The sequence below is a fragment of the Nicotiana tabacum genome, chromosome 8 (genome assembly GCF_000715075.1).
Source record: "Nicotiana tabacum cultivar K326 chromosome 8, ASM71507v2, whole genome shotgun sequence".
NCBI classification, from domain to species: domain Eukaryota; kingdom Viridiplantae; phylum Streptophyta; class Magnoliopsida; order Solanales; family Solanaceae; genus Nicotiana; species Nicotiana tabacum.
Window position 1 is genome coordinate 3,756,173 of NC_134087.1, and position 18,338 is coordinate 3,774,510.

At 36.5% G+C, this 18,338-nt stretch overlaps 2 protein-coding genes across 4 annotated transcripts; one reads left to right on the forward strand and one right to left on the reverse strand.

The window, feature by feature from the left end:
• The first annotated feature begins 1,726 nt into the window (after window positions 1–1,726).
• LOC107812548 (protein STRUBBELIG-RECEPTOR FAMILY 6-like) lies at window positions 1,727–9,621 on the forward strand. 3 transcript variants are annotated; one of them, XM_016637694.2, is made up of 16 exons: window positions 1,727–3,861; window positions 4,389–4,524; window positions 4,633–4,704; window positions 4,800–4,865; window positions 5,114–5,185; window positions 5,279–5,350; window positions 5,880–5,951; window positions 6,042–6,107; window positions 6,218–6,277; window positions 6,378–6,661; window positions 7,349–7,635; window positions 7,888–8,156; window positions 8,274–8,406; window positions 8,661–8,797; window positions 8,900–9,056; window positions 9,183–9,621. In XM_016637694.2, exons 1-16 carry the CDS (start codon window positions 3,771–3,773, stop codon window positions 9,288–9,290), a joined length of 2,082 nt encoding a protein of 693 aa, XP_016493180.1. In that variant the 5' UTR covers window positions 1,727–3,770; the 3' UTR covers window positions 9,291–9,621. The 3 variants fall into 3 exon arrangements, with proteins under 3 accessions (XP_016493180.1, XP_016493179.1, XP_016493181.1); XM_016637693.2 differs by having other exon boundaries at window positions 1,735–3,861; window positions 6,366–6,661; XM_016637695.2 differs by having other exon boundaries at window positions 2,860–3,861; window positions 4,637–4,704; window positions 6,366–6,661.
• Window positions 9,622–11,692: 2,071 nt separating this feature from the next.
• Window positions 11,693–18,154, reverse strand: LOC107812550 (26S proteasome regulatory subunit 7 homolog A). Its single transcript, XM_016637696.2, has 10 exons — window positions 17,979–18,154; window positions 16,510–16,591; window positions 16,289–16,380; window positions 16,118–16,195; window positions 15,436–15,497; window positions 14,633–14,777; window positions 14,208–14,426; window positions 13,947–14,128; window positions 13,256–13,431; window positions 11,693–12,128 (listed from the first exon to the last, which is right to left on the reverse strand). The coding sequence occupies exons 1-10, from the start codon at window positions 18,069–18,071 to the stop codon at window positions 11,971–11,973; spliced, it is 1,287 nt and encodes a 428-aa protein (XP_016493182.1). The 5' UTR covers window positions 18,072–18,154; the 3' UTR covers window positions 11,693–11,970.
• Window positions 18,155–18,338: the final 184 nt, after the last annotated feature.

Consider the following 18,338-nt stretch of genomic DNA (forward strand, 5'->3'; position numbering starts at 1 on the left):
AGATATGTGCCTTCACTTTGATTTGTGGCCCAATTAAAAACAAGAAGAATTAACCAAATATTCGTCCACCCAACCATTTAAATTGAAAATAGTCGATTGAGATATAATATATATATATATATAATTTATATATTGTATGTGAATCATTATATATAATTAATGTATAGTCTACGTATGTAGCTAGAAAAAGTAAACAATGAATATGGCCAGCTATTTGTGTTAAGAACCCGCTAGCACACTTCTAAGCATGGGAAGCTAGAGTGTGGGTTGCGGATTCGGTCGAACCCAGTAACTTTTATTTAAACCCTATATTTATTTTAAAAAATTCATTGAATATATACAAATTATTAATTTAGAACTCAATAACTTAAAAGAATAACAATTCTGAACCCATAAGATTCAAATTTTGGCTCCGCCTCCGAGCAACATTCAACATAATGCCCACGAATAAATATTTAACGGATTAATTAGGCTGGTCCAATATATTTTTCTAAAGAAATAAATATAAAAACCTATATATACGGGTAAAAATTGCATGGGACGCCCTATTTGGTCGCCCTCACTTAACTTATACCCACTTTTTTAAAAAGTTTTAACTTGTACCCACTTTTTAAACAACTTTAGACCTCTTTCTCCTCCTCCTTCTCCTCTTTCATTTTCTTCTTCTCCTTCTTCTTCTTCGGGTGACAATGATTTTATACGGTGGTTGTGAATATATTTTAATATAGTTTATGATGTTTTACAATGGTGAATTGTTATGACGCTTTATTTTTTACTATTACTTAGGATTTCTTCTTCTTATTTTTCTTAATTGTAAAACAGGTTCATTAGATTTATTGTTGTTTTGACAAATTGATGATTGGGGTTTGTACCTAATGATATTTGAAGGTTATGTTTTAAATTTGAGGTTATGTTTTAAATTTGAGCTCATTTGGAGTAGATTTAGGTATTAAAATCGTATATTGGATTGTTATAATTCAAAGAACAAATTTTTATTTCTTGGCAATTTTCACTTCAGCCTTATTGGCCTTAAGTGAATGAAAATGTTTGTTGCACTTCAGACTTTTTAGCCTTAAGTGCATCTGAAGTGTAATTTTTGACTTTAGACTTATTGGCCTTAAGTGTAGCAAAACCTTTGTTGCAATTCTGACCTTTTGACCTTAAGTGCATCTGAAGTCTAATTTTTCACTTCAGACTTATTGGTCGTAAGTGCATGAAACCATTGGTTATACTTCAGACCTATTTGGCCTTAGGTGCATCTGAAGTGCAAAATTTTACTTCAGACTTATTGGTCTTAAGTGAATGAAAACGTTTGTTGCACTTCATACTTTTTGGCCTTAAGTTATTGTTTATTAAAATGACTAAAATACCCTTAAAACTTTACAAAAGATTATATTTAAACACTTCAGACTTATTGGTCGTAAGTGCATGAAACCATTGGTTATACTTCAGACCTATTTGGCCTTAGGTGCATCTGAAGTGCAAAATTTTACTTCAGACTTATTGGTCTTAAGTGAATGAAAACGTTTGTTGCACTTCATACTTTTTGGCCTTAAGTTATTGTTTATTAAAATGACTAAAATACCCTTAAAACTTTACAAAAGATTATAAATTAAAAAATTAGCGAAATACATATACGGCTATTTAAATTTGTCCGATATTTTCATCTAGCTACCTTAATTGAGGCTTGTTCCTATTAAATACTCCAACCTTATTGAATATGTGTCTATTAATTGATATGGAAAAAAAATGTGTTCCAAACTTATCTTAAGCGCGTCAGAAGTTCAAACAACATACTTTTCCTTTTTTTAAAAAAAAAAAAATCTTTTCCAGAAACCACCATTAACGCCACCCTACCACCACTGCTTCGCCATTGTCGCCGCCACAAAAGTCCTACCACCTTAGCAGCATAGAAACATCATCCAACTCTGCCATACCATTGTCACAATCCGCCTCCCTTCCACCATGGATTATCTTTGCGCTGCCATCATCTTGCCCTAAAGCCACCACCGTCTTCTTACAGAACCTCACACTCCGGCCACCATGAAAGCCCCTGGAGCCATCACAGAACCTCTTTTTACCACAAACATCTTCTTCCTTCATATCCACCTCAAAATGCTACCAATGAACCCCTCCATTAGATCACTCTCCACCATCGAACAACCCACACAACCACAACATTTCAACGCTCCGTTACCGCTGCCACCACAAGAAATTCAGTCGCCAACGAAATCCGACCACCACAAACACCTCTAGCCATTGTTTATTTTTTCTTCTCTTCTAATCGCCACCATGAGCATACCATCGGATATTCTCCTTAAATCACAACCAAAATTCCTTTAAAGGGAGTGAGAGTGGGGTTTTCTGAAATAGAAGCAGAAAGGGAGGGTATTGGGTGGGGGAAGAAGAAAGGGAAGGTGGGAGGAAGAAGAAAATGTTTTCTGAAAATGAAGAAAAAAAGGAAGGATGGGGAGGAGGACTTGCTGCACCGTACGCCGGTGACGGCAGAGGAGTGGGGCAGCGATTTTTTCCCCGGAAAAGGGTCAGAATTGCCCTTAACGTATAAAAAATGGTCTAAAAATTACAAAGTGTAATCCCACTTAGTGGGGTCTGGTGAAAATTACAAAGTGTAATCCCACTTAGTGGGGTCTGGAGAGCGTAGTGTGTACTGTGGGTCCTCGTCTTGGCAAAGAATGAATAACGAATATAGTATGAAGTGAAAGTTAGAAAATTTATTTTGGGAAGAATATTTTATGAATTCAAATATATTACTCCCTCCGTTTCAATTTATGTGAACCTATTTAACTGGGCACGGAGTTTAAGAAAAGAGAGAAGACTTTTGAACTTGTGGTGTAAAATGAAGCACATATATTTTGTGTGGCTATAAATCATTGCATTGCATAAAGGTAAATTGTTTTCAAATAGGGAAAGAGGTCATTCTTTTTGGCACGGACTAAAAAGGAAATAGGTTCACATAAATTGAAACGGAGAGAGTATTAAGGATAAACTAGTAAAAGCTTTGGCCAAAATAAAAGTGCTTGCTGAAATGTCGTAAGTTGGGGGTGACGAACTTATGACTTAAGGCTAATTTTAACTTATAAGCACTTTGGGTGTTTACCAAACTCGTATATAAGCCAGTTTAACCGGCTTATAAGCTTAGCCAAATAAACTGGCACCCCATTTTTTGGGGCAACCCGGTACCCCCCCCCCCCCCTCTGCACCAACTTTACCATGCAATCGTGCATGCAACTTTATCAACGTTTAACCTATTTCAATTTGCTGTCACATTATATTTCCAGTTCCATAAGTTTGCTTTCCTATTCCGGCATTAATGTAAATCTACAGTCAGTTTTACTGATGATAGTAATATATATCTCTACCTGCATATTGATATTCAATATACAAACATGCAGAATAATATACTTTTCCTTTGGGATGGCCCCTTTTCCTCCCTCACGATATTGCTTTTGTTTTCTTAATTCCCTCACTATATAATTATTTTTCTTTCTTGTTTATAATTCTTTCGTTCTCCTAGCTATTATCAAGAGGATCACTCTATATAATTCTCCCTTTTTACAACAAAAAATTATAAATTGGGCTAACAAATTAAAGCCTTTTTGTTCCTGAAGGTAGGGGTAAATATGTGTACATACTACCCTCTTCAGGCCCCGCTTGTGGGATTATATTGGATTTTCTTTTTGTTGTTGTTGTTCCTGAGCTGAAACTAATTGAGTTTCGTGTTGTGGTGGTGGGGAGGAGAAGGGGGCAGGATGAGCTTGGTGGTGATCCAAATAATGGTGGTGGCCCTTCTCTTTGTCAATAGTCACAGCTTCGCCAATGCCGACACAGATCCATCTGACGGTCAGCTTCAAATCCTGGCTCCACTTCTGTCCATATTATACCAACTTTTTTACCTAGTTAGTCGTAAGGATTCCTGAAATTTTTGAGAAGTTCAGGGATGTCATAACCAATATATATATATTTTGAAACTTTGTAAACTAAGAAAGAATTTCGTTGTCACTCAACTTATGAACAGATGTGGAACACTTAAATTAAAGGTGTTTGATTGGGTACGAAGTTTAATAAAGAAAACTTATGATCCATAACAAACCATAAATATCCATGTAGCTATAAATCATCTCATTAAGAGTAAAATTAGAAGTTTAAACTAGAGAAAAGTGTCATTTTCTTAACAGATTAAAAAGGAATGTAGATTGGTTACCTTGAAAATTTCTTTTTCGTCTTCTTGAGCCGATGGTCTATTGAAAATAGCCTCTCTGCCCCATCGGGTAGGGGTAAGCTCTGTGTACACACTACACTTCTCAGATCCCATTTGTGAGATTTTACTGAGTCGTCGTTGTTGTTGTTGTTATATGGCTAATTTTCAGCTTCAGCCCTGAGAGTAATGTATAGCTCCCTAAATTCACCGGCGCAGCTTACAAATTGGAACTCATCTGACGGTAGCGATCCTTGTGGAGAATTCTGGAAAGGCATTACTTGCTCCGGCAATAGAGTAACTGAAATGTAACATTGTTCTCTTCAATATATACCCATCCTATCATCATTTTTCAACGCATTTATTGATTTGCAACTAATGTTGATGTTTAGTTTTCATATTTCATTTTCCTTCAGACAGATATCCGGTCTAGGACTCTCTGGATCAATGGGATACCAATTAACTAGTCTTACATCTGTGACCAATTTGTAAGATTAATGAATTTCAATTATTTCCTTAATTCCTTCTTTGATTTGTGTTTAAGTCCTAGAAATTGTAATATTTCGGGTATTTTAATTTGCAGTGACATAAGCAACAATAATCTGGGAAACCAGATACCTTATCAGCTTCCTCCAAATGTGCAGAGACTGTATGTGTTTTTCTATGGAATTTAATTTTTTGTCCTTAATTCAAGGCTCTAGTCCTTTTTTTTTAATTTACTATTCATACTGAGCCGAGGGTCGATTGGAAACAGTCTCTCTATCCTCACAAGGTAGGGGTAAGGTCTGCGTACATACTACCCTCCCCTGACCCCCACGGTGTGGGATAATACTGGGTATGTGGTTGTTGTTGTTGTACTATTCATACATCATTCTGACCAGTTGCCTCGTAACGCAGTAACCTTGCTGCTAATGGTTTTACTGGTGGCTTACCTTATTCGATTTCACAAATGACTTCCCTTCAATACTTGTGAGTGAAAATTTTAAATTAAAATCATCTATATAGGTAACATTAGGCTCATTGTTCTAATTTTCTCTCCAATTGTTGTGTCTGGTTTTGTAGAAATGTCAGTCATAATCAAATTCAAGGAGAACTGAATGACATGTTTGGATCACTTTCTTCTCTCAACACGTTGTAAGGCCTTCTCTTCATTTCTTCCCTTTCTTATATATATACATTGAAATTACCCTGTTATGATTGAGAAGTTCAATGTATAATGTGCTATTCTTGATAGATATATAAACTTTCCCAATCAATTTATTATGCGAACTGTTCCCACCAAGTGCAAAAAGGTCCAAAGATGCTTGTTTGTCGCCATATTAATGATGAGAATGGGTTTGATCCTTGACCTGATCAGAGACGGATCGAGGATTTAAATCATATGGGTTCAACTTTTAAAGTTTTTAGCATTGAACCCATTATATTTTTAAAAGTATAGGTTCGTATTTACTATTTTTGCAATTTTAATGAATTTTTACATATAAATTGTTATTTCGAGAATGCACTACATCCGCCCCTGGACCTGATGCATTGAAATTTTAAGTTCTCAAAGTATCATGAGCATAAATTAGTCTTTGACATGTATCTTTTGTTTTTCCTGGTTGATTACATTTATGCTTTGTCCATTGTTGCTTACTTTTGGTTGTTTACATTTATGCTTCAGGGATATCTCTTTCAATTCAATGACCGGTAAACTTCCTCAAAGCTTCCAGTCACTGACTAGTATGAAGAAAATGTAAGACCGGTATCTTCTGATTCATTTTTGTTCTGTATTGGTTGAGTACTGTCCTTTCAGATATTGAAGTTCTAGTATTATGTTGTGCAGATACCTGCAGAACAACCAGTTTACAGGAAATATTGATGTCCTCGCCAATCTTCCTCTTGACAATCTGTGAGTTATTCACATCTTTGTGTGTGTAAATGTTATCCCTGATGTCAAATGTTTCATTTCCAGGCTTACAGTAATTTATTGTTTGTCATGTTGATTCCTTCATGCTTTAGGAGTCTTGAAAACAATCAGTTTACTGGCGCGATACCCGAGAAGTTAAAAGGGATATTGCAGTGAGTGTTTCAGTACATTATTAATTATTGTTCATCATTGATAGATAATAACTTTATATTCAATTCGGGACTTGTGATACGATTGTAGAAAATCTAATAGTAACACAGGAAGCTCAGGGCCAGCCCCTCCGCCTCCACCTGGCACAACCCCCCCGAATCACAAATCCGGAGGCAATGGCAGCCCTTCCAGTGGTGGAGGTAGCAGTGATAGAAATGAGAAATCTGGTATAGACAGTAGAGGCGTTGCAGGTATAGTCATATCAGTTTCAGCGGTCGGCGCAGTTGCAGTTTTCTTTATTATCAAGAAAAGACATAGAAAGTCGTCAACAGACATAGAAAAACTTGACGTTCAGCCATTCTCTCTTGATTCACAGGAAGGACAAGGTATATAATTTTGTGACTGCTGTTTTCTTTTGTTTTTGTTCATTGAGAGTAATATTTAGTCCACATGTTATATATCTACGTGGTTTTTTGAAATATGGCATTAAAAGTTATGATTTATTGTAGGCTTTAATTAGATTATAAATAACAACTTTATGGACCAAAAAATGTCCTATCTTCAAAAGAGACAAATTTCAAACCTAAAGCTGCAAAGACTTAATGTTCGAAATCCAGCAGATTTTATAAAGCAGGTTCTGAGTTACCTGATGCTTTTGAAGCTTAACATTACAAAGAAAAAGCTCATTTTATGCTCTCTTATGGTGGATAGGATCCTTCCTGTCCATGTTAGCTTATTTGAATATAGAGCACAATCTATTGCGGTACATCAGTAGAATAAGATAAATTTGTTTTGGCAAGTTAGAAAATCAGCACCCTTATAATCACAAAAAATTTCAGAAATGTAATTGCCTTATAAGAGCACTCATAACTCAGGATGCAAGTTCCAGAAAAGGGAATGATCAATTCTCTTATCCTTATGGAATTTCATTTGTAACATGGTCAATTTCTTTAAATTCTGTATTGTCATGTGATCAGAGTTCCAGATTGCATTTGCCTCTTTTACTAATATTGTTTTCATTGTGTTAGCTTTGGTACCTGGATTTTGTATTCATCACCTATTTTTGGCTGCAGAGATGAAAATTAGCCAAAATTCCTCGACAACAAGCATGAAAGCTGTAGAAACTCCCAGTGCAATGACTCTAAGACCTCCACCAATCAATCATCATAAATCCTTTGATGGAGATACTATTTCAGAAAAACACATTGTTCCTCAGAATAAAACTCATACAGCTCAAATGAATGTTGTACAATATTCATTTGCAGACCTACAAATGGCTACTGATCGCTTCACTGATGAAAAACTTATTGGTGAGGGATTCATTGGGAGTGTTTATCGGGCTCACTTTGATAATGGCGAAGTAATATCTCTTTCTTGAGAATATCTATAAAAGGAAAAAAATCATTCTTATGAATTTGGATTCTGCATGATGAAATCTTTAAGTAACTTTAAGAAAGTTGGCTTTAAGTGGTAGAGAAATATTTACAATAAAAAGATTTATTTATCGAAGATTCTGTTTGTTTTAACTATTTCAAATTGCAGTTACCATTCCTTATGATCATATAAGTGATCCAAATCTTTTAAGTTCCTAATATAATTTGAAATGCTGTAGGTTCTCACTGTCAAGAAAATTAATTCACCTGAGCCACGGAATCCTGAAGTTTTTCAAAATATGGTTTCTGACATATCCCGGCTGCATCATCCAAATGTGACTGAACTGGTTGGTTATTGTTCAGAACATGAGCAGCACCTGCTGATTTATGAATTCTACAGAAATGGTTCTCTGCACGATTTCCTGCATCGAATTGATGAAGAAGACAGCACACAACTAACATGGGATAGCAGACTCAAGATTGCACTTGGCACAGCAAGAGCACTAGAGTGAGTTTCATAACCTACAAAATTACTTTCATGGCGCATCGCATAAAATTAATGCAGCTTGACACAGCCTTTTATGTGATCTTTTCACTTGCTAATTAATTTAAGCATCTTTTGCAGGTATCTACACGAAGTTTGTTCGCCATCTTTAGTTCATAAAAATATCAAATCTGAAAATATTTTACTTGATACTGACCTCAACCCTCATCTATCAGACAGTGGGTTAGCAAACCTTGTTGCTGATGTAGATCAGGTAACCCTTTGTGTTGTGTGCTTTACTGGAAAGTGTTCTTTCCTTTTTTCTTTTTTTTTTCAAAAAAAAAAAATATTCTCATGCATCATTCATGCAAATCTTTTTGATGGATTCAAGTGCTTTGTTGCCTGCTCTTTTGTAGTTCTGTACCATTCAGTAGGTTCAAAACTTTTACTGTGTACAATTTCCTAAAGCTCCACATCAATATCTTCTAATTGGTTTCGCTTTGGACTTTCCTTTTCTTCTCCCTACAGGGATTGAACCATAATACAGAGTCTGGATATGGTGCACCTGAGGCTGCTATATCTGGAAAGTGTACCGCGAAGAGTGATGTATACAGCTTTGGAGTGGTTATGTTAGAACTTTTTTCTGGACGAAAACCTTTTGATAGGTAAAGTTGTTTAACCACCTACTATTTCCAATCAAAATCTGTTGAAGACAGAGAATTTAGAGGGTTTTTTAAAAAATAATGTGTTTGCTCTTCTCTACTCAGCTCAAGACCAAGATCTGAACAATCTTTAGTAAGATGGGCAACACCTCAGCTCCATGATATTGATGCACTGGAACAGATTGTCGATCCAGCGCTTGATGGACTCTATTCTGTTAAATCTCTGTCACGGTTTGCTGATGTTATTGCTCTCTGTGTCCAGGTAATACATATTTTGTGTTAAGAGTTAGTCCAAGTCATAAATCTGCTATATATGCCATGTATTTTTCAAGAACGTAGTTCATCAAATCGCTCTCTCTTATCTCAATGGTTGTGTTTGTTGTGCCAGCCCGAGCCTGAGTTCAGGCCACCTATGTCAGAAGTGGTTCAAGCATTGGTTCGGCTAGTGCAACGAGCAAACCTGAGCAAGAGGTTACACGGTATTGATCAGGACTGAGGAGACGAAAGAGCTGTTCAAGAGTAAGAAACTCTAAGCAACATTGACTCACTCTGTTGCCTATTTCAGCAAATGGTTTTCCCTAAATTCTTTGCTGTTTATGGGAGATTACCTGAAGCTGATCAGTCCAGCAAGATCTTGCACGTTGCAATATTTTCGATTAATACCAGATGCTAACATTCCTAAATCACGGGACTTTATACCCGGCTTTGGTACTCTGCTCACCAATATTGTTAGCCAAGGCAAGTTAATTGACATCTGACAGATAAATGTGCAACTCAGAAACCTGAAAATTTTCCATGTCAACTGAAATATACGGTTGAAGGTGCCACTCCTCAGAAGAAATAACAAACCTGAAAATTTCATGTTAGATCAAAAATAGTATATTACAAATTTTTTAGGGAAGTGAACCAAAACTGGCAAAACACAGGTAAGGTGATCACTAGTGGTGGCAAAATGGTTAAAAGGAAATAGTTAATCACCCATATTATCCACTAAAATATGGGTTGGATAATAAATTTTTAAAACATGGATCAAATATGGATAATAACCATATTATCCATTTAGAAAATGGATAATGGGTAACCAGTGGATAACCAATGAGTTTAACTTTCACATTTGTAAAGCCTCAAATTTGGGGGAAATTCGAAAATAGCCAGATTTACAACTGGTCGTTCAAAAATAGTTCAGTTTCAAAAGCAATCGAAATTTTAGCCACTTTTCATGTAAAGATAAATTTGAGCGAAAACACTATTCAAAACTCGAAAAATACGCCAACATATAATACTGGAGTTCCAGGATAAGTATGTTGGAACTCCAGCATAATATGATGGAGTTCCAGCATAAGTACACTAGAACTCCAGCATAATATACTGGAGTTCCAGCAAGTATAATTGTCCAGTATAATATACTAGAGTTTGGAGCACCAGTGCTCCAGTCTCCAGTATATTATACTGGAGTCAGCAAAGTATACCGGTCCAGCATAATATGCTGGAGTTCATACGCATGTGCACTGAACTCCAGTATATTATGTTGGACCGGTCTCTGTTGCAGCAAAATAGTGACTATTTTTCATTGACTTCGTAAACGCTGGCTATTTTTGAATGATCAGTCCGAAAACTAGTTATACCGTGCTATTTTTACCTCAAATTGGGGGTTCCTTAAGTTTGAGAGACTAGGAATTCTCCCAAAAATGATCATATTCAAGAAGTCATGGATCCATATTATCCGCCGGTTAACCCGTTTTTTTTATCCGTATTACATATGGGTCGGGTCGGATAATTTATTCGTTTTTTCATTACCCGTTTTCAACCCGAACCATATCCGACACAACCCGTCCATTTGCCACTCCCAGTGATCACTATATTGCATCCAAGGCTAGATTTTACTACTTCAATGATGAGCCACGGACAATGTGACATACCTCTAGATACGCAGGTACTTGTTCGCTCTAACACAGACCAAAAAAGTTCTAAAATTTTATCTCGAGGTCAACTCAGAGACCAGCTCCAAGTTAAAGATAGTTTGCAGATATAAATGTCACCTAAGGTAACATGTGCACACATTTTTCACATGCTTGACATCCTAGAAGCCTGTCAGTCCTGCTTAACCCGGCCTCATCAGTTTGCCCTCCGTCATGAGCATCACATTCACCCCCCGGACTCAACATCCTCATTGAGGTTTGCCCCACCAAAAGTTTGCTCCACCATCGTACTAAGGGAGATTTGGCTCTGATACCATATTTGTCACGACCCAAGCTCATGGCAAGTGTTGCCGCTTCGGGCCTACGTGTTTGTCCTTTGGGCTACGCCACATTGAGCCCCAAAAGCGTGCGTACCATATCATGCCTTATAAAGTTCTTCACTTTCTTCTCTCATTCCGATGTGCGATTCGCCTAAGATAACATGTGCACCCCTTCTTTAAAAATTTGCCAGCCTAAAACCATGTCAATCCTACTTGACCCGCCCTCCATCATAGAAAACCAATTTATCATTTGCAGAAAGATGGCAGTTTTATTCAGCACATAGCGACAGTACACGAACTTCCGGAGCTCCCTCTAAGATTCTATTCTTATATATATATATATATATATATATATATATATATATATATATATATATATATATACGTCTTAATATAGATAATGTATACAATCTTATATAAGGCAATATACTATATAGGAAACACCTGCAAAAATACAGTGTTGCTAGCACAAATTCTGAACGCTAGCATAAGGTATTAGACAAATTAGGACATATAATTGCTTAATGCCAGTACGATAATAACAGCTCTACTTTGCCAATAAGATAACTATCATGACTAGCGGAAGAACTGACAGAAGTAAACATTATCCAACACACACACACCCATGGGTAGAAAATTAAGATAAGTGAAAGGGAAGCTATCAGAGATTACAGTTTCTTAGATTTAACTCGAAACACCAAATCATCATGCATTACAGAGCACAAATCAGTCCGGTGTTTTTGTTGGCAACAAACAGAAGCATCCAGAGATTAATAAGAAGGTAAAAAGTCTAATGGACACCTGGATGGTGAAACTGAGTAAACAGCATAATCTCATATCGAGTATACAGGATAACTAAATATCAAACAGCAATGTCAGTCCGTTCCTGCCAATGCTCCATTGTTTCTCCAGGGATGCCGAAAAGAAAGTAACACAATCAATTGTAGACCATGTACTTCGGTGTAGCACTGAATTTCTGATATCCTTTAATGACTTTATTGACAGCATCTAAAAAGTCTTTCTCTGTAACAGTTTTCCTCCTTGCTCGAATAGCGTACATTCCAGCCTCCGTGCACACACTTCTTATGTCAGCTCCTGGAATAAAAGAAATCAGTGAAAAGGTAAAAATTGAGCCCCCAACTGTCTGGGTATTCCGTATTCGTACATCTGATCACTACAATTTTTTTATATTTTAAGTTGAACATACAAGTGAACTTATCACTTCTCTTTTATGTGAAAGCAAACCTTCTCTAGTATATCAACCATCACTCTCTATGAAATTCCACAAATATCCATATACTCATTACATAGGCATCCATCAGCCACAACCACAATCCTCGTATTATTGAAATCCATAAAGTTAGCAAAAGCAGCTAACTTATCGTGAAATTCACCTTCAAATACATCAAATTTAATTATATATCAACCTCTTCCAACTTCTCCTGGCGATGCTACCTTAGCTTTGGCTTTAAATTGGTTGATGGACAAGCTCACAGAGATTTCAATGTGCAAGTACTTACCCTAGAATTCCTATTGGCATAACAGCATCAAACATCGTGGGTGCTATAAAATTAGGTACTTCAACCCCATTATTTATGCAAAAGATTTTTGGTGTGTCATACACCAACCCCGCCACTCCACTATGTGGGATTAACTGGGTATGTTGTTGCATACACAATAATTCACTGGAATAGAACAGCTCAAGATTACATTAATTACTGCTGTTGAACAGTTTGAGTTTACAATTTTAAAATCTGTGAGAAATAAAAGAAGTCTGTGATAAATGTAAGTAAAGTTGGATTCCGAATGTAACCAGAAAATAATGGGATTGGGATCAATGGAACGACAGTGGCTTTGCTATTATACTTTGCACAAAATACAACCTCATACATTGAAGCAACTTGTGCAACTCGTGATGTAGACTACCAAAGGACTATATTCCCTTACTCTCATTTTGACTCTGTACAACAATTAGATTAAAGGATCGATTTGTGCAATGTTCAACAGGAAACATGGGCAAGTTAGTTTTATTTTTCCCAAGCACAGGGAAAGAGTAAAGTTACACTCAGAAAATTTGACACCTTAAATTTTAATTATGATTTGTCTATGTTGGTAGTATTAAACAGAATCTAAAAAATGTAGAAGTAGAACTAGGTTTGATAAAGAAAATATCAGTCTTCAAAATTAAATTCTTGTATAAATCAATGAATATGAGAGATTACCAGTAGAGTTTGGGCAGAGACGTGCCAAAAGTTCAAATCGAATATCCCGCTCACAGTTCATTGTCCGTGTATGAATCTTAAAAATCTGGGTCCTACTCTCTAGATCAGGCAGACCAAACTCAACTTTGCGGTCCAAACGTCCAGGACGTAGCAATGCTGGATCAAGAGTATCAGGCCTGCAAAAAAAAAAGCAAAAAAGAAAAACAAAATGGAGTTACTATTTGAGAAAGAGGAACAAGCCGCAAACTACAAATCAGCAGTTAGCTACCAAAAATCAATAAACTGATAATTTTATTTCTTTTTACCACAAGTCAACTTCATATGAATGGAAACAACTAAGAGTCCAAAGAGTACAGGCGAAATCCCCTCAGCAAGGGAGATAATCAAATGCTATACCACACAGTCAAAAGTAGCAGAAATACTTTATATAGTTCAGTCAGATGTGGCCTTTTGCTAGGAAAGTTCATGCAAAATCGAAATATACATCGAAATGTATGCTATTGAGGTCAAATCCCTAATAGATAAGCAAATAAAAGCAGTAGGTTGGCGAAAGAGAAAGACATGGATATGATACCCAGTTTGCATCACTCATTTATCATAAGCTGCAATAAATCACAAAGTTGTCCCAGCGCCTGCAACCCACGAGAGAGACTACTGAAACAAAAAGTTAAACATAGAGGGAAAAACTAACCTATTGGTTGCCATGAGAACTTTAATATTCCCACGAGCATCAAATCCATCTAGTTGGTTCACAATTTCAAGCATGGTGCGCTGAACCTCATTGTCTCCGCCTACACCATCATCAAATCTTGCACCTCCAATAGCGTCTACTTCATCGAAAAAGACAATGCATGCCTTCTTAGAGCGTGCCATCTGCCGTGCAAAACAAACGTAATCAGCAATCAAAACTACAAAGACTTGCTATAAAGTTGCCCACAAGGTTACATCTAACCTGGAATAGTTCACGAACCATACGAGCTCCCTCTCCAACATATTTCTGAACAAGCTCACTACCAATAACACGAATAAAGCAAGCATCTGTTCGATTTGCCACTGCTCTAGCAAGCAGTGTTTTCCCAGTACCAGGAGGACCATAGCAGAGAACACCCTTTGGGGGATCAATTCCAAGCTTCACAAACTTTTCAGGGTGAAGCATGGGCAACTCAACAACCTGTAGTTAAAAGCAAAATTTCATCAAGCAGGCAGAAAGAGAAATCTAGTTTGCAAAAGTCAAAAAGATACAATATAAGGAATGTTGAGCAGAACAGGGTCAGAGTCGGACAACAACAACTACAATTTCAACTGCTACGCCTCAGTCACAAACAAGTTGGGATCGACAGATAATACTATAACAGAAGAATATACAATCATGAGTACCTCTCTCATCTTTTCAATTTGTTCCTTGCATCCACCAACATCATTATATGTTACATCAGGCTTTTCCTCAACTGTCATCATGGTAACACTAGGATCAATTTTGGGGGGCAATGGAATCTGAATCTGATATTTATTCCTATCAACCCTGCAAGAATAACAATATGGTCAAAAGACACTGACAAGATTCCGTAAAGCAGAAGGTTTGGCTAGTTCATTATTCTTAACATACACAACTACATTTTCCCGCTAAATCTTTGTTCCACCTATAAAGCAAGAGATTGCCTAGCACTTAGGTATCTCCAATACGAAAAGAAAGCCAAGCAATTTAAATTCATTCCACAACTAATTAAACACTTAATACTGTCATAAGACTCAAATGTCAAGCTTTACGACCAACAATAAGCAAAGGTCACATTTTATTAGTTTAGGTGAATCCACCAATCAGGTGAGCTACCATATATGTTGCAAAAGTTCCAGTTTATCATCCCCATATACAGCAATGGATATTAGTTGCTGAAAATCCTTACCAGTTCTCAGTAAAATCACTACTAGCATTCTGAGGGATCTTGATGTTGCTGTAACCCTCTTCCTTTGACAAATCATACTTGGTGCAATATGACACAGGACTCCCATCATTTCAAATGCAATTACCAGAAGACAATACATAATGACTGCTTTTACTGAAGAAAACAACTTCAGGGGCATTTTTTCCTTTTTAGGTTGCACACATTCTATGGAAGAGAGAGAGAGAGAGAGAGAGAGAGAGACAAAGAGACAGAGAGAGAAGGAGAATAAGCATCTACCCGACTCGCATGCCTTCTTCTATATCGGTTGGTGAAACTTTGTCACCTAATCCAACAACAAACTGCAGGTATAAAATGAGATAGTCAAATAAGGTGTTCAGGAGGGCTCCCTCATTATTAAAGAGAGAACGAATTCAACAAACAATGCCGCATAAACTTCATTGATGTCTATAAAGACAAACTCATACATCAACCCCAAAGAAAAAGAGTAATACTCTTCAAGTTGAAGACATAATAACATGGAAAACGTCAATATATTTACTTAAAAGAAACGAATAGGGAAGATCTTTACTTCATCCAACGAAACCACATTCCTTACAAGTTTAAATTTGAACCTGTTGATAACCATACACCTCAGAGTTGTCAAACTTACACCTTATTTCTTGGAAACAAAAACATTCCATATTTTATAGCCCAGATATAGATTCAGATTCTGAACACTGTTCTCCAGAGGAAAACGGTAAACTTGGCTTCCCAGGCATCCTCCTTCCAGGTACCCCCATTCACCAATCGAGATGTTGCTAGAAATTAGAACTGAGCACAATACATTCACACAAACCAAAGGAATAGACTATGGCGAGACCCTTTCAACAGAAGCAAAGGTCATTTCTATTAGAATCTTACTTTCCTTGGCTACACAGAGATCATGGCCATTGTATCAGTTCTATATTGGAAAGCATACCTTTGCAATTTGCTTGACATTTATCACATATTTCGCATCTTCAGTATTGGGGCTAATTATCTTTGTACATCTAGCAACCTGCTCAGAAAAACAAATTCAGTTAAAGCTTTAAAGTACTTGAGTAGTAAAAGAATTACGGATCAGTATTTCCAATTTTCCATAGAACCACACCTGAAGGGGTTGCTCCTCCTGCATCATCTGTTTATCAGAAACCAGATCCCATTGACTTGGTGCAGCTAGCCCAGTGTCAGACTCCTTAATACCTATTAGTAAATTAAAAAAGATGTAGTTGACGAGAATATGCAACAAAGAAACATAAGGTTTAACAAGAATAAAAACATGAAGTTCCTAGACATAATCAAATACAAATCAAGAAGAGACATAGCACATACCACATAAATCATTTATCTTCTTGGCCATTTCCTTGATTTCCTTTTCAGCTTTCTTTATGCTTGTGGAATAAGGTCCCAAGCCCTGCATAAATCATAATATTATTTAGCACAAAGTTGATCTTAATGAACAAACATCCACCACACCATTCTGGACATTGCAAAAGGAACAAAGAATTATTTTAAGAAAAAGATGAAGCTAACTACGTAATTGACTAAGTTAAAATCACAATGAATCTTCAAAAGTAAACTAAGGCAGACAGTATAGTTGCGGCATAATGGTGCCAAATTGTGCAACACTTCATAAGGACGAAACACCACTTAGCAATAGGAGTAGAATAATTTATTATGAAAACGAAAAAAGAAAACGATGAATAAGAAAATTAATTCTATTTTCAAAGAGTGGCACAATTCACCGAGGCAACTTATCCATGCTTAACAGAAGACTCTCAATACCCTAGAGTAACATAAAGCGACCAAGCTCCCAGAAAGTAGCTCAATTGCAGGGGCATAGCTATTAAGATGGATGGACCTTACAGGGGCATGGAAGATCTCCAACTAGAAGTACAAAAGCAGATAGCAACAAATACGGAACATGAAAGTTGCATCGGCCAACCATATACCGCTGCATCTATCCAACTTCGCAGAAGAATGGACCAGATACAGACATAACTGATAATTACAGATATAATTATACTGGTATGTTTCCACCTTCAATGGCTTCAAACTACGCACATGGTTAGATGAACTTAACATGTCTGTTTTTTTCACTGCTACAAGTGAATGGAAAGGAGGAATTGAATTTGAGTTTAAATCAATTCTAAGCTGCAAAATACAAAACTGAAGCAGCACAAAAAGAAAAAGAAGAAAGAGTAAATATAAACAATAAAAGTAAAATTATGGACCTCTCGACCATAAAAAATTAGTTTATACCATAAGCAAATCTGGTTGAGAGCCACAAGGGATTTAACAGTTACATGGCTGCATACTCAGTCAAGCACACACAACTGCTCAAGGGCTTGTTAACGAGGAGGCAAAGGCAGCCCAATGATTGAAAATTTCTGGTTCCCAACCCCCAAACCCCTGGTAATACACCAAACATAACTTTAGACATTGTTACTAGCTCTAGTGTTCATCAAATTCGTTTTTTTATAAGATAAGATTTTATTCGAAAAGGTATCAAGATGGTACTGAGTTACAACAGTCCAACATCTGCCACTAACATAGAAACTACAAATCTCCTAACTCTTCTAACAATTCCAAGTATAGTGTTCATCAAATTCTTCTAAAAAGTCCTAACTCTTTACTGTTCATCAAATTCTAAACCACCTGAACAAAACAACAGTAGTAACAATAATATAATTCTGCAAAATTCGAGATATTATCTCAATAGTCAGCAATGAAGAATTAATAACTCAAAGAAAACAGGAAAAAAATCAGGAATGCAAGAAGTTAGGGTTATAAATGAGTACATAAGTCTTGAGAAGAGCAATATCATCTTCATCAAGTGGGGGAGGGTTCTTCTCGTCCTTGATCTCATCCTCGATATCTGCTGCGGGTGCCATCGATTTTCAGATGCGTTCGTTCTTCTCACAAAAAGATCTGTATTTTATTTTTTCTTGAGAAACAAGCAGTAAAGGAAAGTATCAGCTCAAATGAGATCTTTCATTTTATAAAACCCAATGCACGGTGCTTTGTTGGGCCGGGTATTATCCGACCGGCTAGCATAGGCTAACTAGTTTTTGAACGGGTCATTCAAAATAAGAAATTTTCATAAAACACTATCTTTTAGTAGTAATTAGCTATTTATAGATAATATTTGCTATATTATG